We start from the raw sequence: 22,805 nt of genomic DNA, 5'->3' as shown, positions 1-22,805 counted from the left end.
TGGTGCTTGGCAAGAGTGGAGCTGGTCTTAAACCTCTTCTGACACTCAGGACACTCATAGGGCCTCTCCCCAGTGTGGACGCGTGAGTGGGTCACAAGGGTGGATCTGTAGATGAAGCCCTTCCCACACTCCCCACACTCATAGGGCCATTCCCCAGTGTGGATCATCTGGTCCTGGATGAGGTCGGAGCTCTGCCTGAAGCTCTTCCCACATTCCAAGCACTTGTAGGGCTTCTCCCCATCATGAAGCTGCTCATGGACGATCAGCTCTGAGCTCTGGCTGAAGCTCTGTCCACCTTCCTGGCACAGGGTGGGTCTTTCCTCCTCAGAGCACCCTGGGCTGGGTTTGCAGCCCCTCCTCATGGGGGATCTCTGTAGCATTTCCTCCATGTTGGATTCCTGCACCATGAAGCTGCTCAAAACGTGCTCTTCAACGAGGTTCTGCCTTGGGTATTTTTCCTCTCTGGTCTCCATCCTCAGCTTCTCCTTGTCTGGGGGAGGAAGGAAAAAGAGGATGGGATTTGCCTCCATTCCAGAGGGGAAAGGGAAAGAGATCCCCCCAGTGCATTCCCGGCAGGACGGTGTTGGCAGCAGGGTTGTCCTGCAGCCGGGGGCTGTGCTGGGCTGGGAGATGTAGCAGGAGGGAGGGGGAAAGGGGCACTGACTTCCTCCTCACCTGCCTGGGTGTCCTGGGAGAACTTCCTATTCCTCACAGTCTCTCCCTCCATCCAGCCAAGTTTTGGGAATGGGATATCCCAAAATATCCTTTGGGAGGAAAACTAGGGATGTGCACATTGATTTTTTTACTCGTTTGAAGGAAATCTGGGGGAGTGTCTTATCCAGAATTACAATTCAATAGAAAAATTAGGATCAAGCCAATGATACAGAAACGCTGCCTTAAACTGACAGAGTCAGGATATAACCTGACAGCCTGTTGGTCAGTGTGGTGGTAGCAGTTCCATGAAATGGTGGCTGCAGTCCTGTTGGAGTGATGAACGTGATTCTGTCGAAGCAGTGATCCTGTAGAAGGGTCTGGTCTTCCTCTGAAGGTCCAGTGCTGGTTATGGAACTCTTGTCCTCTGGGAATCCAGTAGGCAAGGTGCTCCTGGTGTTGCAAGCCTCAGAATATATCCAGGTAGGAATGCTTGGTTCCTCCCCCTGGGTGGAGCATCCCACAATGGGAGGATGTAATTTTATCAGTCCTGCAGTGACACTCAATGGCCCATTCACAGAAGATACCCCCCGGAGGGCATTATCAGTGGTGAGTCACGGAAGAGATAAACAACACTGCCCCGCCTGTTTATAACAGTTTATGGAGATGGTGATTGAACACATGCTTTTGGTTACATCTTATGTTGTAAACTGAAACAGTGGGGTAATCCCTGCTCAGGGGGGAGGTGAACACAACCCCCCTTACCCAAACTGGCTCCGATATAAAACCCCCACCGTGGGAAGGCCACACACAGAGGGGACAATGTCACACTTGCCCTGCCCCAGGGGAGTTCTCTGTCCCTGTCACTCCATTGTTCTCCCCGCTCTTCCCTCTCTTTCCATCTCTCTCTCTACCTCAGATTTACTGTTCAATAAAATCCACTTTGGGTTTGGTCTCGTTAGCACCTTAACTGGGGCAGAGGCATCTCTCTAACAATTTTCTTAACCAGATTGCAACATTATTTTGGCACAGTGAATTTAGAGCACTGTACTCTGACCCCAAGTGCCTTTGACAACCACATGGTTCCCTCATCTGAGGAGGTTGTGCCTCTTTTTGGAGGAACTCTTGGAAACTTGGACGCAGCTTCCCCTAAGGGACTTATAGGAGAACTGATGAGGAAAATGGCTGTTGTGGATGGCCAGTGTAAAGAAAATATTTTGTTGTCCTTCCTTGAAAAGTTTGTTAAAGTCACTGGAGGAAAGGGAGCAAATGATACCAGCAAGACTGACAAGGTCGATTCAGCCCAAGGTGAGGAACACAAGGCTGCTAAAAGTCCTACAAGAAGCCCAGCTCAAGTAGCTAAATTCCCAAATAACTCCCGAATTCACAGGCTTGGGGACTTTGCCAAATGTGAAAATAATTTTTCTCTTTGTCACTGTCACATTTGTGACAGCTACACAGAGCTTTCCCTTCCTTTTCATAATCTGTATTGGGCCGAGTTTCCACTCTTCTTTTATCGGAACCTGCCAGCAGCTGAGCTGGAGCTGTGCAGGAACCAATGAAACTTGGAATGGCCACAGAATTGCTTCTATTGTCAGTTTATTAATCTTTGGGATTTGTTTGCGTTTTCATCACATGTGACTTGTGGGAAAATAAAATATTTATCAAAGTACTTTATGCAGAGTTAATTTTGATTTCTGCCAAGTTTATTTTGTCTAGTGTTCAGGGTATGGTCAAGGGGTCTCTGTGCCTCTTGTCCTGGGGGATGCTTGGGAGGGGCTGGAGACGATTGTCCCTGTCCCTGTCACCCCAGGATATTCCCCAGGGAGTGTCCCTGTCCCTGCCACCCCTGGACATTCCCCAGGGGCTGTCCCTGTCACCACAGGCCATTCCCCAGGGGCTGTCCCTATCCCTGTCTCCCCAGGCCATTCCCCAGGGGGTCTTCAATTCTCACCCCAGGAAATGCCTGGGGGGTGTCCCTCCCCCTCACCCCTGTGCCAGAAGGTAGTCTGGGCAGTCTCTGTCCCTCTCAGCCCAGGGGATGCTTGGGGGTCTCTGTCCCCTCGCCCTGGGGAATGCTCAGGGGGTCTCCATCCCTCTGGCCTCAGGGAATGCCTGTGCAGGGCTGGGGACCAGGGGCTCTGTGTCCCTCTCACCGCTGAGGGTGCTCGGGGCTGGGGGGGGGGTTCTCCGACCTTCTCACACCTGGGGAGGTCAGGGGGGGTCTCTTGTCCCTCTCAGCCCTGGTGTGACCCCACCCAAACATCATCAGGGACAGAGGGACAGAGACACTCCCAAACCCCCAGAAGGACTGAACCTGGGATTTGGTTTGGGGCTGAGGATTTAGGAAGGGGCTGGAACTGAGGCTGGGATTGGAGTTAGGGCTGAGATTTGGATTAGAGCTGGGATTGGGGTTTAGGCTAGATATGGGATTGGCTTTATGGCTGGGGTTGGGATTGGCTCTGGGTCTAGACGAGTCTGGCTCTGGGATGGGCTTAAATACAGAACTGTGAGTGTATCTAAACATGGAGTGAGATTGAGACCAGGATCAGAGTCATGCAGTGCAGGACTGGGGGGATGTCACTTCAGGATGTCCCTGGCATCATCCCTGCCCTCCTCAGGCACCTCCAAACATGGGGAACAGCTGGGTGCTCCAAGATCCAGGTGCTCCGACCCTGCCCCTCAATACCAGGCTACCCTGAGGGCAGCCCTGACTGTGACCCTTGGGGCTCTGGGATCAGCCCTCACATCCCTGTGGGAGCAGCTGCAGACAGGACAAGAAATTTCCCCCCCTTGGACAAGACATTTCCCCCCCCTTTTTTGTGGAAGGATGAAGCCCAGGTGCCCTTTTCTTCTGGTGCCTCCTCCTCTCCTCAGCTGAGGATGTAGAACTCCCCAGGAGCAGGAAAACCTCAATTCCCTGTTTCCTTATGGCTGCAGCCTGGAACATCCACTCAGAACGAAAAACTTTCTGACAGCCCTGCTGAATGACACCGGGAAGAGCTTTGTGACAAAGGATGGAAATTGTGTTTTGATAGGAAATAAAGTCACAAAATTATTTCTTTCTGTCCCATTCCTTTTCTATCAGTTCCAGTTTTTTTTTCAGAGTTCCACCTTCTCAGCCAATTGTGTTTGTGTGCTCTGTTCTCTCCTGCCTCTCTTTGCCTGTTCTGTTTCTCTCTCAGTGTCTCCCTTGACCCAGGGCGGCTCGCCCCAAAGACTCTGCCCTGATTTAATTCCCCATCCATGAGCTACAACAACCATGGGGGAAGTTCTGAAGGCTGGCAGTGAAATGTCACTCTAAGATCTTGCTTCACTTGGCTTTTGGCTCCTTCTTAAGAGCTTTGCCTTCAAGGGCAGGAACATCTTTTCCTGGTAGGGAACTGAATTCCAGCCCCTTGGAGTATGTGCCATGGATCCCAGAGGGGCATTCCTGAGACTCCCAGGGTGCTGCTTCTGCCATGCCTCCCAAGGAGCTGTGCAGGGCCAGGGGACAAGCTCCAGCAGCTCTGTTGGTTCTGCAGTGCCACAAGGGCCCCTGGTTCCATGAGTTTCCCTACTGCCAGCAGCGGTTCCTTGGTGCCCATGATGCCCTGCTGTGTCACCATGGATATTTGGTGCCATCAAGTTCTTCAGTGTCACAATGGCCTCCCTTGTTCCATGAGCTTCCACAGTGTCACAATGGCCTCCTTGGATGGGCAGTGTCACCATGGACCATTGGCTCCCTGCAGCCCCGCTGGGTCACCATGGACTCCTTGGTTCCGTGAAATTCTGGGGGTGTCTCCATGGTCTCCTTGGATCCACAGTGTCACAATGGACCACTGGATCCATGTGGCCCTGCTGTGTCACCATGGCCCCTTGGTTCCATGGGACCCCAGGGTCACAAATGACTCCTTGCTTCCACGTCAACCCCTTCAGTGCCACAATGGCCCCTTTGTTCCACAAGGATAAAAAAAGTTTTGTAGAAACATTGAGCAAATCCTGCTTAACACGCCTGGGAACATTTGCTTACATTCAAGAGAGAGGTCAAAGGTGATTATGGCACCAGCAAATTCCATCTGCAACACAGGTCTAGGGAAAGGACAGGGACAAAAAATTCAGCTGCAGGACCCTGAGAATTCTGCTTCCAGAGATAATTTCTGCTCACACTGTCCCTTCCAGAAAGGTGACACCATTCCAGGCAGCCTGGACCAAGCAGGTGGTTCCTCAGTGGGGTTTGTTGTTAGGAAACCTGCTCAGGCTTTTCCATTCTTTCCTTCCCAACAGGAAAACTTCTCCTGGGCCTGTGTGCAGGCAGAGCCCTGAGGAGAGCAGGTGGGACATGGTGCAATGGGCTGGGACATGGAGCTGCAGAGCTCAGGGACAAGGTTCTGCTGCAGGGCAAAGGGATGTCAGTGCCGGGTAGACTGTGTCAGACATGGTGAGGCTGGGGATGAGGAGCAGCTTATCCAAACAGGGTCAGTCCTCAAAGGGCTCATTCTTCTCTGTGTCCAGACCTCCTAAAAAGACCTTCAGCATCAACATCACCTGGGGAATGCTTCTATCAGCTCTTCTCTCAGCTGGTAAATAAAAAATACTCACTTGATTAAAGGAAAAAAGTCATGAGGTGTGCTTTGAAATCTTCCTTCTTAACAGAACTCCAAACTTACTCCAATCAGCTGCACAAGCCCTGGAGAACTGAAGAAAATTTCAGGAAGAGAAAGAACCCCTGAGGGCTTTCTGCATATTGGTGATCCCCACCATGGGTCAGTTGTGACAACATGAGTCCAAGGACACCACAGTAGCACTACAGAACCTCATGGAACCAAGGGGCCATTGTGACACTGTGGTGCCTCATGGAATCAAGGAGACCATTGTGAAACTCGAGGGCCACAAGGAACTAAGGGGCCATGGTGACCTTGTGGAACCCAGAGTGTAGCTGAGGAGGCCCTGTGACACAGCGAGGGCACATGGAGCTGAGGGGCCATGGTGACACATCAGGGCTTTGTGGAACCACAAAGCCATTGCGACATTGCAAGGCCCCGTGGAAGTATGGGGCAATTGTGACACTACAGAGGCAAGGAGAACATTGTGACACTCCAGATCCTCATGGAACTGAGGAGACCATTGTGACACTGTGGGATTACATAAACCAAGGGAACATGGAACAGGTCTGGCTGGCTGGGTCTCCTGGGGACACCTGACAGGTCCAGCTGGCCTTGGCATGTCGAGGGCTGCTTCTCATCTGCCCTGGAGCACTGGGGCTCTGGGCTTTCCTTCCTATGGGTGAGAATTGTTCTTCTCCCCCAGGGGTCCATGGCCAAAACTGGGATTCCTCCTCCAAATTTCCTTATATGCAAAGATTGTTCCCAGATGAAATCTGCCAGGAGAGACAGATCTGGCTGCCTTGGTCACCCAGGGGCCACCTCTCATCTGCCTTTGAAACACTGGGACCATGTGCTTTTCTTTCTTAGGGAAAAAAACATCCATCTTGACCAGACGTCCATGGCCATGATTGGGAATCTGCCTCCAGAATTGCGTATATTCAAGGATAGATCCCAGACAAAAGCTGCCAAGACTGACAAGTCTGGCTGGCCTTGGCTTCCTGAGGGCTGGCACTCATCTGCCTCTGAAACACTGGGGCTCTGTGCTTTCTTTCCTAATGAAAGGAGCTCTTCTTCCTGTGCAGGTGCCCACGGCCAAAACTGAGATGACACCTCCAAAATGTCCAATGGCCAAGGACAGCCCCTGAACAAAAGGTGCCAGGAGAGACAGGTCTGGCTGGCTTGGCCTAAGAGTGGCCATGTGACATCTTCTTCTGGAACACTTGAATTTCATGCTTTTCTTTCTTATGGGTAAAACACATCCATCTTGACCAGGTGCTCATGGCCAAAATATGGGACTCCAGGTCTGAAACTCTGCACATCCAAGGATTGCTCTCAAGTGAGAGCAGCCAGGACAGAAAGGTGTGGCTGCCCTTGGCCTCATGGGGGCTGCCTCTCACCTGATTTTCAACTGCTGGGGCTCAGTGATTTCTTTCCTATGGAAAAGAATGTCCTTCTTCTCAAAGTGTCTGTGGTCAAAATCGAGATTCCTCCACCGAAATTCCCTATATCCAGGGATTCCTCCATGACAAAATCTGCCAGAACAAACAAGTCTGGCTGTCTTGGCCTCCGAGGAGCCACCTCTCATCTTCTCCCTTTAAAATACTTGGGCTTTGTGCTTTCCTTCCTATGGAAAAGAACTATCCTTCTCCTCTGTGTGTCCATGTCTGAAATTGGGATTCCACCTCTAAAATTCTGTATATCCAAGGGTTGCTCCCAGGCAAAATCTGCCAGTACAGTCAAGTCTGGCTGGCCTTGGCCTCTGGTGGCTTCCCCTGCCACACTGGGGCCGGGTTCTTTCCTTCCCATGGAGATAACTGGGACACTGTGGGGACCTCATGGCACCAAGGGGATCATTGTGGCACCAGTGGAACCCATGGAACCAAGGGGATCCTTGTGGCACCGCTGGAGCCCATGGAACCAAGGGGCCATGGTGACACAGTGGGGCTTTATGGAACCCAAAGACCATTATGGCTCTGTGGGGCCTGATGGAACCATGGAGACCATTGTAACCCTTCAGGGCCTAGTGTCACCAAGGGGGCATTATGGCACCTCAGGGCCTAAGGGAAACAAGGGACCTTTGGGACACTGTGGGGCCTCATGGAACCAAGGGAACATGGAACAGGTCTGGCTGGTTTGGCCTGCCAGGGGCCATCTGACAGGTCTGGCTGATGTTGGGATGTCAAGGGCTGCCTCTCATCAGCTCCTGGAGCACTGGGGCTTCCGTGCTTTCCTTGCCATGGAAAAGAAGCGTCCCTCTTTTCAGATGCCCATTGCCAAAATTAGTATTACCCCTAAAAAATTTCCTATATGCAAGGGTATCTCTCAGAACAAAACCTGCCAACTCTGTCTGGCTTTGGCCTCTGGTGGTCACCTCTCATCAGTCCCTGAAACACTGGTGTTCTGTTTCTTCATTCCTATTGAAAGGAACCAGCTTTCATGTCCAAGGGCCATGGCAAAAATTAGAATTTGGCCTCCCAAATTGTGTATATCCAAGAATTGCTCCAAGACAAAAGTAGCCAGGACAGACAGATCAGGCTGGCCCCCTCCTCTGGTGATTTTCTTGGACTCTGAGCTGAATGTTTTCATTTGAAAACATCTTGAAGAGGGCCCAGAGATCTTCCAAGGAGGGGTTTGTAGGCCTTGGGCTCCTGACCACTACATATGGACAAAGGAGCTCTGTGCTCTGTGCTGTTGTGGTGGTTTTTCATCATGGAAGAGATGTCCTAAGAGAAGCTGCTAGCAGTTTCCTCCGTGTCTGACAAAAAACAATCAGTAATTAGCTTTGAGATCTGAAAATCTGTTCAACCACTAAGGACACTTTACACACCCCTGTGAAGACACATGTTAAAGATGAGAAAGCCTGGGAGGGTCTCTTTCCCTTCTGGCTGGCAAAGAGGTAACAAGGCTGACCCGGCCCCATCTCAGCCGGGGCGGACTGGGCGGTTCCTGCCGTGGGGCTGGGCCCCTTCCCAGGGACCCCGCCAGGCCCCATCAGCTGCCGGGCAGGGCAGGGGAGGCTGCGGGGCCGAGGCCGGACCGGGCCATGGCTGCAGTTGCCAACATCTGGGCACTGCTGAGCCCTGCCCCACCACCAGCCTGGGCCGAGCCAGGATGTGCCAGGCCCCAGGAGCAGCCCTGGGCCAAGGCTGGCTCGGCCAAGATTCTGCCACCCTTGGGGTTCGCCCACAACCCCCGGCATAGAGAGGAGACGCCATCGGCCCCCGGCCGTGCTGCTGCTGTGTTCTGGCCTGGCTGCTGAGATCCTGGCCCTCCCCCCAGGACAGCCCCTCCTGACACAGTCCCAGTGCAGCCGCTGCAGAAACCTCCATCGTAAAACAGCTCCGGCCGCAAGGACCGAGCCCGGCCGGGGTCACGGAACCATCTGCAGGCCCTGGGTGAGATATGAACTCTTTCAGTGCTTCCATCCTCCCTCGAGTGAGAGAAAAGGACAAAGTGCTGGCACACAGAGGAGCAACATGAAGACACCAAGGACAGTGAAGAGGAAGTTCAGTCCCAAATGGGAGGGATGGAGAGATGCCTTGATCTTGGGGCTGAAATCCTCTTGTAAAGCTATGGAGAAGGATGTAATTGATACATCAGACTCTCTTTCCCTATAAAGCATTGAAAAGTATGGGGAGATGACTTTTCAGCAAAGGCCTCCATGTTAAAGTAAGCAAATGCTGAAGTAGCTGGGATCCCATGAGAAGTTTGAATTGAGAAAAATAAAAGAATGAGGAAAGCCTGTGCACTCAGGGAGAGAAGGAGACCTCTGTTCTCAGAGATGAAGATGATTTCAGAAATAGATGAAGAAAACCTTTGCTAATCTTTAAACCAATACCCCATAAGTTGACATAGTCCATAAACACAGCTTTGGGAAATGCTGTGAATAAATCTGAGGGATTTCACAAGTGCAGATTTTCCAGATGGCTGCTGTTCGTGAAAATTGAGAGCCACAGAAGAGCTGATTTCTATGGAGAAGTCTTCATAGCACGAAAGAGACTCCTCTCCCTAAGTGAACTGAAGAAAAACTATTCTGCAGATAGTAAACTGACTGAAAATTCTAGGTTCTGTCTCATTACATTGTCAGTAAAAAAGAAAAGGTTGTAGGGAGAAGAGAAGAGTTCTGAAAGATTTGTTCTGATCCTTATCACTCTTTCTTTTAGTTAGTATTAATAAACTTTTCTTTATACGCTTCTAAAGTTTTGAGCCTACATTGCCTTTTCCCTAATCTTATCTCAAAGCACGAAATGAATAAGTACATTCTAGTAATTAGCCAACACTGAACCCACCACAATAATTGCTGCATTCTTCAAGAAATCTCAAATTAGGAAGCCAAAACCACTACAGAAACCTTCCTGATGAACTGCACGGGTGCAGAGGGGAATCAAGGATGAGCCATGGTTTGTCAGGACTTGCTTGATCCTAATGAGCCCCAAGGTGCATTTGGAGCTAGCCCTTGAACCTCAGGGTCTGAGAGAAGATTGCACAAACCTTTCCAGGAGTCAAAGTCAGACGAAAACCCCAAAGTGTCTCAAAGCATGAATGGGTCCTACTGAGGTCCATGCCCAACACAGGCTCCTCATGGACTCCTGGGAGGAGAGAATTCGAGGCCAGGGTGGCACAAAAACCTCTAAGAAACTCAGTGTGAGAAGGAAATTTCGAAGTACCTTGAAAACTTTGAGTATCTCAAATTATTAATGAGCCCCACTGAGTGTCAATACAAAGCTCTCCAGGGACTCATTAAAGCAGATAATTGGTGCCATGATTGCACAAACCTCTCACAGAGTCTATATCAAAAGGGAAACACCAAGTACCTTAAAATAACTGAAGTACCTGGAAGCATTAATGAGCCCCACTGAGTGTTGCTACTGACAAAGCCTCTCCAGGGACTAATTACAGCAGATAATTGGAGGCCATGATTGCACAAACATCTTAGAGAATCCAAGGCAAAAGCCAAACCTAAAGTCCTTTCAAAAACCATGGGAGCATTGAAGAGCCCCCAGGGCCATTGCTGAGCAAGGCTCCCCAGGGACTCCTTCCAGCAGATCCTTGAGGCCACTGGGATGTGGGCTAGGGGGGGATGCTGAGGGCAGGACAAGGGGTGACAGTGCCCAGCCTGGCTGGGGCTGTGCCAGGAGGCTCCAGTGCCTCAGGACAAGGTGTCTCCTCACAGCCCTTGGAGGCAAAGATGCTGCTGTGCCCCAGGGCACCAAGACTTGGCTTTTCTTTGTCCCCACCTGTCATCACTGCCTCCAGTTCTCTGCTCTGCCTGGGGCCTGGAGACACTTTCTCTGTTGTGTCCTTCTGTGGGACCCATTAAAAGTCCAAGAAACTCTGGAGCTGGATTCTGACTTCAAGTTCTGGAGAGGTTTCTTCATCTCCCTCTCAGGGACTGATGTTCAGGGCCTGAGCACAAAGACCCCGAGGGTGATTAAAGTCCTGGTGCTGTGTCTGTGCTGCTGAGCTGGGCCGGGCTCCTGGCCCAGAGGCAGCTCCTGGCAAGGGCAGCGCTGCAGAGAGACAGCTCTGGCCAGGAGCAGCTCCTGTGCACAGCCCAGCAGGGCTGGGGCACGGCCAGGGCACCTCAGGGACATCAGCAGGGCACAGACAGAGCTCACAGGGGCTCAGCACTGCCAGGGGCTGTGGGATGTCCCAGAGGGGGCTGTGTCACAGCAGCAACTCTGTGGCTGTGTCATGGAGGCACAGAGCAGTGATGTCAGCAAAGGGGCTGTGTCACAGCCCAGAGTGGGCTGTGTGAGGTCACTGGTTTGGTTATGACTTCGCAGAGTTTGTTGTGTGAGGACATTGAGCAGCTGCAGCATCACAAAGGAGATTCTGTGACATCACAGAACAGGCTGTTATGTCAAACTATGTGCTGTGACATTACAGAGTGGCAGTATGATATCACAGAGAGGGTTTTTGTGATGTAACGGAGGGGGTTGTGACATCACACAGCTGTCTCTGACATCACTGAGGGGGGTGTGAGGCCAGAGAGCAGGTCCTGCCACCATAGAGGGTGGCCCTGTGAAATTAGAGGGTGGGTTTTGACATCAGTGGGTGCTGTATAACATCATAGAGCAGGCTGTGACATCACAGAACAGAATGTGATATCACATGGTGACTTTGTGACATCACAGAGTCTTCTGTGACATCACATTGCAGCTGCATGACTGACATTCCAGGGTGAAATCCCAGAGTTGGCTCTGTGACATCACAAAGGTGCTGTGTGAGGTCTCGCAGTGGGCTGTGACATCACAGGAGGCTCTGTAACATCACAGGGGCAATGTGATATCACAGGGGGCTGTGTGAGGTCACGGAGATGGCTGTGTGACATCATTGGGGTAGTGTGACATCACAGGGTCAGTGTGACATCACAGGGTCAGTGTGACATCACAGGGTCAGTGTGAACTCACAGTGTCTGTGTGACATCACAGGGGCTGTGTGAGGTCACTGGGGAGGTCACTCTGCCCTGTCCCCCCTCACAGTTCCCCCCAGAGCAGTCCAACCCTGCTCATGCACAGTGGGGTACCCTGTCCCCCTGGGTCCCCCCGCCTCCGGCACCGCAGCCTCCCCCAGAGGATGTTCCATGAGATCGACCCCAGAGCCTGACATGGGGATGGGGGCCAGGGCCCTGGGGGTGGGACAGGGGGACAGGGACCCCCCGGCAGCATCCCTGTGTCCCCCAGGGCCAGAGCCAGGGCCAGGGCTCCTTCACCCTGTTACGAACGAGGCCTTGAGAGCGCTGAAAAATCTCCAGCAAGGGATCAGTAAAAAACCAGATTTAGTATTAAGGGACAGCAGCACAAAGTTCCTGGGCAAGAGTCACTCTGCTCCTGACTGGACACTTCAGGCACACCAGGGAAACAAAGCAAAAACAAAACCAAGCAGAATCCAGGCAATCAAACCAGAAAAGAACCGAGAACTGTCCCTGTGTGTGTGTGTGTGTGTGTGTGTGAGACACAAGGACTGTGAGGGCAAGGATAAAAGAAACACAGCCCAAAAGGTTAACAGAGCTCAAACTAAGTAGGACTTAACCTTGACTGATACCTTAAAATTCACAATTTACCAAAAGAACAGCACTTAACAGTATTTAACCTAACTTAAAATCTATGACTTTGCAATTTAACAGAAGCATAACATTTAACAGTATTTAACTCTGCTTATAACATATATTAAACAACTTAGCAAAAGATATCTCTTAACAGCATTTAACTTCATTTAGACCTTGTGATTTAGCCTTACCTACAGACCTGACTGACTCAGCTATCCAAGGCACTCAGACCCCTCAGAGAGCAGCATTTCTGCCACATTTCCCCAGCACAGGCACTCCTGTGTGCACACAGACACAAAGAGTCAGTGCAAGGCACCTGGGAGGAATTCCCCTGAGGGCAGGGAATGCTCACTGCTGATGCTTTGGAAACTCCCCAGCAGGTGAAGGGTTGAGCCTGGAGGAGTGGGGGGATCAGCCCAGGCTCTGTCATTATTTGGGATCCCCGAGCGCAGCAAACGGGAGAGTTCCCGGCTGGGAGAGGCCCCACTCAGAGGGAGTCGCTGGCCCAGGAGAGCTCCAAGGGCTCCTTTTGGAGCGTTGTTTGCAGGGCCCCACAAGAGGGGCTTCAGTCCCAGCAATGGCTCATCCTGGCCACACTTGGCATCAGCAGCTTTCTTTGGCAGTGTGAGAACAGGGATGTTGTGCCACTGAGGGAACAGAAACAGCTCCCAGGTCTGCTCCTAAAGGAGGCAGGAGCTGTTTGGGCAGCAGCAGTGCCTGGAGCAGACAGTGTTTGTGATGAGCTGCAGAGAAGCTGAGCCCAGGGGCTGTTGGCCAAGGCCGAGGCCCAAGGAGCATTTCTCAGCTGGCAGGGCGGCCTGAGAAGGGGAGGGGGGAATGCAGCAGCACAGGGCAATGGAACCAAGGGAGCCTTGTGACACCGTGGGGCCCTGTGAGACCAAGGGACCCTTGTGACACTGTGAGGCCCTGTGACACCAAGGGACCCGTGTGACACTGCAGGGCCCTGTGACACCAAGGAAACAAGGTGACACTGTGGGGCCCCATGGAATCATGGAGAGCACTGTGACATTGCTGGGTCTCATGGAACCAAGGGACCATTGTGACACTCTGAGACCCCATAGAGCCAAAGATTCATTGTGACATTGCAAGCAACGTGGAGAGACCATTAAGACACTTCATAGCCTCATGGAACCAAGAGGTCATTGTTACACTGAAGGGCACCATGGCACCAAGGAGACCATTGTGACACTGAGGGGCACCATGGCACCAAGGAGACCATTGTGACACTGAGGGGACTCATGGAATCATGGAGACCACTGAGATACTGTGAGGCCCCATGGAATAAACAAAGCATTGTGATGCTGTGAGGCCTCATGGCACCAGTGAGACCATTGTGACCCTGGGGGTGCCCACAGAACCAAGAGGACCACTGTGATATTGTGGGGCCTGGTGAAACCAAGAGGCCTTGGTGACACTTCAGGGCTGCATGGAACCAAAGGTGCATTGTTACACTGCAGGACCTCATGTCATGAGTGGTCCATTGTGAAAGTGGGCAATCAAACGAGACCATTGTGACATTGCAGGGCTTCATGGAACCTAGGGGCCATGCTGACTTTGTGGAACCCCATTGAACCATGGGTTCATTGTGACACTGCAGGGTTGCATGGAACCAAAGCTCCAGAGTGACACAGAGAGGCCTTTTGTCATCAGTGGACCATTGTGACACCGTGGAGCCAAAAGAGGCCATCGTTGTGCTGCAAACCCCCAGGCTCCAAAGGTCCATAGTGACACTACAAGGCCCCATGGAGCATTTTGGACCATTGTGACACTGTGGGGCCTTATGAAACATAGGAGACATTGTGACCCCATTGAACCAAGGGACCATTGTTACACTTCTGGACCCTATGGAATCAAAGCGCCATTGGGACACTGTGGCACCCCATGGAACCAAGGGGACCATGGTGATACTGCTGGGCCTCATAAAACCAAGGGGCCACAGAACAGGTCTGGCGGGTTTAGCCTCCTGTTGACTGCCTGACTGTTCCACCTGACCTTGGCATGTTGAGGGTATCTCCTCATCTGCTGCTAAAACACTGGGGCTCCGTGATTTCTTTCCTATGGAAAAGATCCATCCCCCTTCTCCAAGCATCCATGGCCAGAATTGGGATTTCATAGCCAAATTTCCTTATCTGCAGGGATCGCTCCCATAGGAATATTGCCCAGACAAGTCCGTCTAGCAGTGGTTTCACAAGGGTCACCTCCCATCTGTCCCCAAAACACTGGGGAAGGCTCCATGCTTTCCTTCCTATGGTAAAGAACTGTCCTGTTTCTCCAGGTGCCCATGGCTGAGATTGGAGTTCCACCTCCAAAATTCCTGGAATCCAAAGGCTGCTGCCAGAATAATCTGCCAATTCTGACAAGTCTGGCTGGCCTTGGCCTACTGAGGCTCTCACCTGTCTTCCAATCCCTGGGGCTCTGTACTTCCCTCCTATGGAAAAGAACTGTTCTTTTCCTCTAGGCACCCATGGCCAGAAATGGGATTTCACCTCCAACATTCCCTATTGTGAAAGACTGGAGGAGATTGTTGGCTCAAAACATTCCATGTCTGGGGGAGGAAGGGGCAGGTCCAGCACTGCCCTGCCCTGTAATCACAGCACTGCCCTGCCCTGGAAACCCCAATCCCCCCAGAGCCTCTATCCCAGCCCAGCAGTGTCTGCCAGTCCCTGGCACAGCACAGGCAATGCTCCACAGCCACCTCTGGAGCCTCCAGCCCAGCTCCTGAGTGACCAAATGACCCCAAGTCCCAGCTGGGGGAAGGGCCCCAGAAGACCAAGGGGTACTGAAGGCTGACCACAAGGCAAGAACACATCTTAACCCTACCTCCTCTTGGAATTTCCATCTGCTGGAATCCAGGAGTTGGTAGCTGTGTGTGTGCTTCTCTGTATCTTATTTTTCTTTCTCTCTTTTTAATTCCCTCTTTTTGCAAATTTTGAATAACTTTAAATTAAACAGGCTTAGAGTTTATAAAGTTGAATGGGCCAAGTTAATGCTTTGAGAAGTGTTTTTTGTTGATTAAATGTTATATTAAACCTTTTGCCAAGTTTCTCTAATTTTCTAAAATTGCCAGCAAAGGCTGGTTTGTTGTTTTGAACTGCTGAGAATCTCTAGTTGGTATTTCTCCAGCGAGTCCAACTCAGAGGACACAAACAGTTGTAACTCCTTTTAAATATATAATTGATAGAATTTTTTGCGGGAGGGGGGTCAGGGCTTGTCTGTCCTACTTGGAACAGCCCCATTCCACACTCCATATCCCAGCTGGAGCTGCTGCTGCCTCTGAGTTGTGCTGCCCCAGCCCCAGGGACGCTCTCCTTGTCTGCCCATTTCCCCACGGGCTCTGGGCAGGGATGGCCTCAGTGGGGGCTGCTGACATCCTCAGCAACTTGGAGGCTGCTGCTGAATTTTACTACTCCAAAGGCTTGTTCAGCCTTCAGCTCTTCAGTGCAGGAATTCAGTGTCCCAGGGCTCATTAACATTCAGAACACCTTAACAAACCAAACCTCTGGGAATAATTTGATTTAAGTTTTCAAATCTTTTGTGGTTAATTCAACAGAATTCAGAAGTGTATTCAAAGTGAACATATTATATTTAAAAAGATAGTGAGAAAACATTTTTTATGTCCTGTTTATGTTTTTTCATGTTAATTCATTGATATGTGCAATCTCCAATTGACACTGAATCCAAGTATCTCCTCATGCTGTTTGAATGGATATGAAAATCAAGACCCTTCATGGATGACAATCAATCAGACTCTTTCCCTACCCCCACCCCACCATTTTCCCCATCCCACCCCTGGCATTTAGACCAGCCTTTGTGCAAATCTGAGCTGCCTCCAGCCCAGGCTGCACCTGCAGCTTTCAGCTCCTTGGCTCCAACTCCCATCTGCTTTCCTTGGAGAAGGAGCTGCCTGAGACACAGAGGGATGTTCATTTCTTGTCAGCCAACAAAGCCAAGGGAAGGCACAGCTCCATCAAATGCAAAAGTCATTCTTCTCCCTGGCTCTGCTGTGCCCCTGATCCCCACAGTCTGTCCTGTTTCCTTCATCCCTCCTTTGCCAGGGACTTTCTGGGACAAGGGAGCTCTGCTCTAGCTTTGGAGGGAGGTCCAAGTGCAGCCCCTGGAGTGGCAACCACAACTCATCAGGTTTGTGTCCTTTGAGGGACCAGGAACTGATGAGACTCAGAGACACAGAAAGTTTCTCTTCATGGCCAACAGACCACAGTTTAACAGGACACAATTTAATAACAGTCACACTCTTCCCTGAGCGATGTGCAACGTCCCAACAGCATCTGATGAGACCCCCATCCATAAGAGATTTCCATAATAAAATTAATTTCAGACAAAGATGGTTCTGTGATAGATGTAAAAAAATTAAGTTCATGTATCAGGATGTTCATCCTGGAGTGGGGGCAAAACAGCTCCAACAGTTCCTGATTTGCAAAGGTGCCAGTGGTGGATGGAGAAGGGAGGTCAGGCTGCTCTTGGTGTTGAGGAAATGCTGAAACCAGTCTGACTCATTTCATCTCCTCCTGTCCTGGCTGATCTCCCCTCTTTCCCCTCCCACCCATTGGCTTTTTTCTCCCACCAGGTCCCCGGTGAAGAGCCTGGCTCTGTGCTCTCCATCACCTCCTCACTGGCACTGCCAGGCTGGGATGAGGAGCCCCTGAGCCTTCCCTGCTCTGGGCTGGACAAGCCCAACTCCCTCAGCCTCTGCTCACAGCCCAAGGGCTCCAGCCCCACCTTGGAGGCCCTTCCCAGACCCTGCTCCAGCTGCCAGACATCTTTTTTGCCCTGGGGAACCCAAACCAGGCCAGAGTGACCTGGATAATCCATGTCCTTGATGTCCTGGTCTCATAGCCTTGGCCCCTTGTCCCCATGTCAGGCTCTGGGGTGGATCCTGTGGAACATCCCTTGGTGGAGGCTGTGGCTCCAGGTGGGCCGGGGGTATACGGGGGGAGACAGGGACCCCACTGGGCATGGACAGCACTGGACTTGTTGGGGAAAACTGTGAGGGGGATCTGGGGCAGAGTGACCAACCCAGTGACCTCACACAGCCCTGCTGGGATGTCACACAGCCCCTTTGGGATGTCACAGCCCATTCTCTAATGTCACACAGCTGGTCTCTGATGTCACAGCCAACCCTGTGATGTCATAGTCTGCTCTGTGATGTCAGACCTCTGCCCTGTGATGTCAGAGAGGCAGTCTATGATATCATAGCTTATCAATGACCTCACATAACCCATCTGTGTTGTCATAGCCCTCTCTGTGAGCTCTTGTTACCAGATGATGAATTGTCTCCACGAGGTGAGCTGACACCTGGAGCTTGTTCTCCAAAACCCCAGACCTATGGAAACCACACAATGCCCATTGTGTAAGAAGGGGAAGTGGAAATTTACCAGCCTCAGTGTCCTGCCAGCTCAGGCAGGCCCACTGGAACCTTGGGGCCCACGACCACCACGGACTACCAGAGAGACCTCAGGACAGAAGAGAGCATGGGTAAAGGAGAGGGGAAATATGTTAATGATTTTGGGGAAATTATTATCATCTGTATGTTTAGTCCAGGACATTTAATGAATATGTGTGCAAAATACAGAGTATAAACAGAAACTTTCCTGTGCTCAGCCTGCATGACTTTGAGAGGAGCTGTCCTCTGTGCATCCAGCTAAATAAAGATTGCTGCTTCTTAATGCTGCATTGGTGTTAAGGACTTTTCTGTTTTACCAAATTTTTGGTAACACTCCTACTCCCAAGGAAAGCTCTGTCTCCTGCTGTTCACACACAGAGAAGGGCTGGTGGCACATGTGGGGGTCAGAGGCTGCCTGGGGCATAGTAACCATGAAATAATCAAGTTTTCCATGTTCTGTGAAAGAAGGAGGGACAGCAACAAAACTTCTACACTGGAATTGGGAAGGGCAGACTTTGGCCTGTTTAGGATGCAGATTTTTTTAAGGGAAACAGCCCTTAAAAACAAAGGGGTCCAGGAAGGATGGACACATTTCAAGAAAGTAATCCTAAGGAAGAAGGAGCAGACAGTCCAAGTGTGGCAAAAGATGAGCCAGAGAGGAAAAAATGACTGTCCTGGCTGCCCAGGAAGCTTTTGTGGGGACTCAAAGGAAAAAAGATGGTGCATCAACTTTGGACAGGAGGTCAGGCAACTTAGGAAGTATTTAAGAATCTTGTTAGGTCATGCAGAAAGAAAATTTGAGAGGGGAAAGCTCAATTAGAGCTTAACCTGGCCACTTCTGTGAAAAATAATAGAAAATGTTTCTACAAATAAATTAATAGCAAAACATGAGAAGAATCTCTCCTCCTTTTTGGATGCAGTGGGGATATAGTATAGTATATAATAACTAAATATATATATATATATATATATATATACACACATATATATATAAACACACACTATATATATATATGTGTGTGTGTGTGTGTGTATATATAGTAACTAAGATATATATAGTATATAGTAACTAAAGATAAGGAAAAGACTAAGCTACTTAACATCTTGTTTGTCTCAATTTTCAATACTATGACAGGTTGTCCTCAGGACAATTGTTCTCCTGAGCTGGTAGATGGGCACAGGGAGCAGAACAACTCCTGTAATCCAGGAGGAAGCAGTTGCTGACCTGCTGAGCCACTCAGATGGTCACAGGTGTATGGGATCAGATGGGATCCATCCTAGAGGGATGAGGGAGCTGGTGGATGAGCTCCCCAAGCTGCTCTCCATCATTTTCCATCAGTCCTGGCTCAGGGGGGAGGTCCCAGAGCACTGGAGGTGCCAGTGTGAGCCCATCCCCAAGAATGGCTGGCAGGAGGATCTGGGGAACTCCAGGCCTGTCCGCCTGACCTGGGTGCCCAGCAAGGAAATGGAACAGATCACCTTGAGTGCCATCACAGGGCACCCACGGGATGGCCAAGGGCTCAGAGCCAGCCAGCGTGGATTTAGGGGTGGCAGGTCCTGCCTGAACAACCTGGTCTCCTTTTATGAGCAGGTGACCCACCTGTGGATGTAGGAAAGGCTGTGGATGTTGTGTGCCTGGATTTCAGCAAAGCCTTTGACACTGTCTCTGACAGCATTCTTAGGAAAAGTTTCAGCCCACAGCTTGGGCAGGTTCCCTCCTTGCTGGGAGAATTAAGAACTGGCTGAGGCTGGGCCCAGAGAGTGGTGGGGATGGTGCTGCACCCAGCTGGTGTCCAGGCACTGGTGGTGTCCCCCAGGGATCTCTGTTGGGCCCAGTCCTGTTTAATATCTTCACTGATGTTCTGGGTGAGGGGATGGAGTCCACCATTCACAAATTGCAAATGGCACCAAGCTGGGTGTGAGTGTGGATCTGCTGGAGGGCAGGAGAAGTAGACACAGCCTTAAGCTGCAGCGGGGGCGGGGCGGGGGGTGGGTTAGGCTGGACAATAGGAAGAAGTTCTTCACAGAGAGGGTGAGTGGGCATTGGAATGGGCTGGCCAGGGGGGAGGTGGCAGAGTCACTGTCCCTCTCCAGTGGCACTGAGTGGCATGGTCTGGGTGACAAGGCAGTATTAGGGCATTGGTTGGACTTGATGATTCCAAGGTCTTTTCCAGCCTATTTGATGCTGTCATTCTGTGATGATTGGGACACTCTGGGGCCATTGTGACCCTGCAGGGCCTTGTGGAACTAAGGGAATCATGGTGATGCTGTGCAGCCCCATAGAACCAGGGGTCCACTGTGGTGCTTTGGGGCCAAATGGAATCAGGGAGTGACACTCTGGGTCTTCGTGGAACCACAGAGGCCATTGTGACACTGCAGGGCCTTGTGAAACCAAGGGGTTTCACCATTTTGACACTGCAAAACCAAGGACACCATTGGGATACTCCAGGGCCCAGTGGAACCAAGAGGCAGTTCTGACACTGTGGAGCCTCAGGGAACCAAGGGGACATTGTGACATTGCAGGATCCTCTGTAAACAAGGGGCCACTGTGACACTATGGGGCCTCAAGGAATCTGGAAGAACGTTGTTACATTGTGTGGCCTCGTGGAAACAAGGAGTCCATTGTGACACTGAAGGGAACCACAGAGACCATTGTGACAGTGTGGGACCTCATGTGACCATGGGGCCATTGTGACACCCTGGGGCCCCATGGAACCAAAGGAACACTGTGAAACTGCGGCACCAACAAGAACATTGTGACACTGTGAAGCCCCATGGAACCAACGAGATAATTGTCACATTTTGAGGCCCCCAGGAAGCAAGGAGTCCAGTGGGACAGTGCAGGGCCTTGTGTGACCAAAGGGTCATTATGACACTGAGGGGCCCCATGGAAACAAGGACATTTTTGCAGATGACACCAAGCTGGATGTGACTGTTGATCTCCCGGAAGCTAGGAGGGCTCTGCATAGGGACCTGGACAAGCTGGATCCAGGGCCCAAATCCAACAAAGTGAGGTTTAACAAATCCAAGTGCCAAGCCCTGCACTTTGTCCACAGAACTACAGGCTGGGGACAGAGTGGCTGGACAGCAGCCAGGCAGAAAGGGACCTGCAGGGACTGATGGACAGCAGGCTGGACATGAGCCAGCAGTGTGCCCATGTGGCCAAGAAGGCCATAGGCTCCTGGCCTGGATCAGAAATGGTGTAGCCAGCAGCAGCAGAGCTGCTGTGCCAGCGCTGATCTCCCCCAGCTCTGCGCACAGACATTGCTGCTGCAGCTCCAGAGAAGGCAACAAAAGGGCATCTCTGCAGGAAACTTTGCTGGAAGATCCTTTTGTTCCTTTAAAGCCACTGAGAGCACAGCCCCTCATTGACACAGTCTGTGGCCACAGTGAAGGTGGAGAGAAACAAAATGAGAAATGGCACAAACCATGACATTTTTTTGTGGACAATATTAAAAAATTAAACAAAGAAAATGAACTTCCAAAATGAAACCAACAAGAAGTAACAAAGATGACTTTTATTACAAGTTATTTGCAGAAATTGGCCAGCAGTTTAATGTTTCTGAGACCATCCAGTCATCAGTCTCCACACTGCAGCCTTGAGCTCCTGGTTCCTCAGGCTGTAGATGAGGGGGTTCAGGGCTGGAGGCACCACTGAGTACAGAACTGACAGGGCCAGATCAAGGGATGGAGAGGAGATGGAGGGGGGCTTCAGGTTGGTGAATACACCAGTGCTGATGAACAGGGAGACCACGGCCAGGTGAGGAAGGCAGGTGGAAAAGGCTTTGTGCTGTCCCTGCTCAGAGGGGATCCTCAGCACAGCCCTGAAGATCTGCACATAGGAGAAAACAATGAACACAAAACAACCAAATACCAAACAGGTGCCAACAGCAAGAAGTCCCATTTCCCTGAGGTAGGATTTGGAGCAGGAGAGCTTGAGAACTGCAGGAATTTCACAGAAGAACTGGCCCAGGGCATTGCCATGGCACAGGGGCAGGGAAAATGTATTGGCTGTGTGCATGAGAGCATTGAGGAAGGCAGTGGCCCAGGCAGCTGCTGCCATGTGGGCACAAGCTCTGCTGCCCAGGAGTGTCCCGTAGTGCAGAGGTTTGCAGATGGACACGTAGCGGTCATAGCACATGATGGTCAGGAGGAAATACTCTGCTCCAATGAAGAACAGAAAGAAAAAGAGCTGTGCAGCACATCCTGTGTAGGAGATGTTCCTGGTGTCCCAGAGGGAATTGTGCATGGCATTGGGGACAGTGGTGAAGATGGAGCCCAGGTCAGTGAGGGCCAGGTTGAGCAGGAAGAAAAACATGGGGATTTGTAGGTGGTGGCCGCAGACTACGGCGCTGATGATGAGGCTGTTGCCCAGGAGGGCAGCCAGGGAGATGGCCAGCAAGAGGCAGAAGTGCAGGAGCTGCAGCTGCCGTGTGTCTGCCAATGCCAGCAGGAGGAAGTGGCTGATGGAGCTGCTGTTGGACATTTCCTGTGGCTGCACATGGAGACCTGCTGATGGAGAAAGGACACTGAAGAGTTAGAGGACATATGTATAAAAATAATCAAAGCCATTTCTCATACACGCTCCTCTGTAACATAGATGGACATGCTCTTTTTTTCAAGAGTTCTGGGGTTTTTCTTAAGCTCCCCTATATCTCTGCTGGTGTTCTTGGATATCAGAAATCCTCAGCATTTCTGCTGCTCTCATGGAGAACAGAGAAAGTTCTGTGAGGCAAAGTGATGAGTAAAGACTGAGGGAGATGGTCTGTCATTCTAACCTGTTCAGATTTTCTTTGAGCTTTAACCTTTCTGAGGTGGAGCGGGATCACTGTCCAATACTTCCCCTAAAATGTCACCAGGTACTGCTGAGAACAGATGGATCACCACAGCTCAGATCAGCATTTGTAGCCAAGGACTCATGTTGCTCATTTCACCAACCCAACAGCATTTTCAGTGTCGGAACACCTCTGTCTCTCTCCATCAATTTTATAACTCAGAGATGCTCTAGCACAGCTTTGCACCCTGGATTGTAGCTCCCAGCTTGGACAGAAATCTCAAGGAGACTTCCAAGTGTCCTTATGATGGCATTGGATGA

General features: G+C 51.0%; 1 protein-coding gene across 1 annotated transcript; it reads right to left on the bottom strand.

The window, feature by feature from the left end:
- Positions 1–21,263: 21,263 nt before the first annotated feature.
- On the bottom strand, positions 21,264–22,196 carry LOC311165765 (olfactory receptor 14J1-like; the record flags this gene model as incomplete). The annotated part of the gene is made up of 1 exon (XM_084227270.1): positions 21,264–22,196. One exon carries the CDS (start codon positions 22,194–22,196, stop codon positions 21,264–21,266), a length of 933 nt encoding a protein of 310 aa, XP_084083396.1.
- Positions 22,197–22,805: the final 609 nt, after the last annotated feature.

Source organism: Fringilla coelebs (genome assembly GCF_963513975.1).
Source record: "Fringilla coelebs genome assembly, contig: SCAFFOLD_38, whole genome shotgun sequence".
Classification (NCBI taxonomy): Eukaryota; Metazoa; Chordata; class Aves; order Passeriformes; family Fringillidae; genus Fringilla; species Fringilla coelebs.
This window is presented reverse-complemented; position numbering and strand designations above follow the sequence as displayed.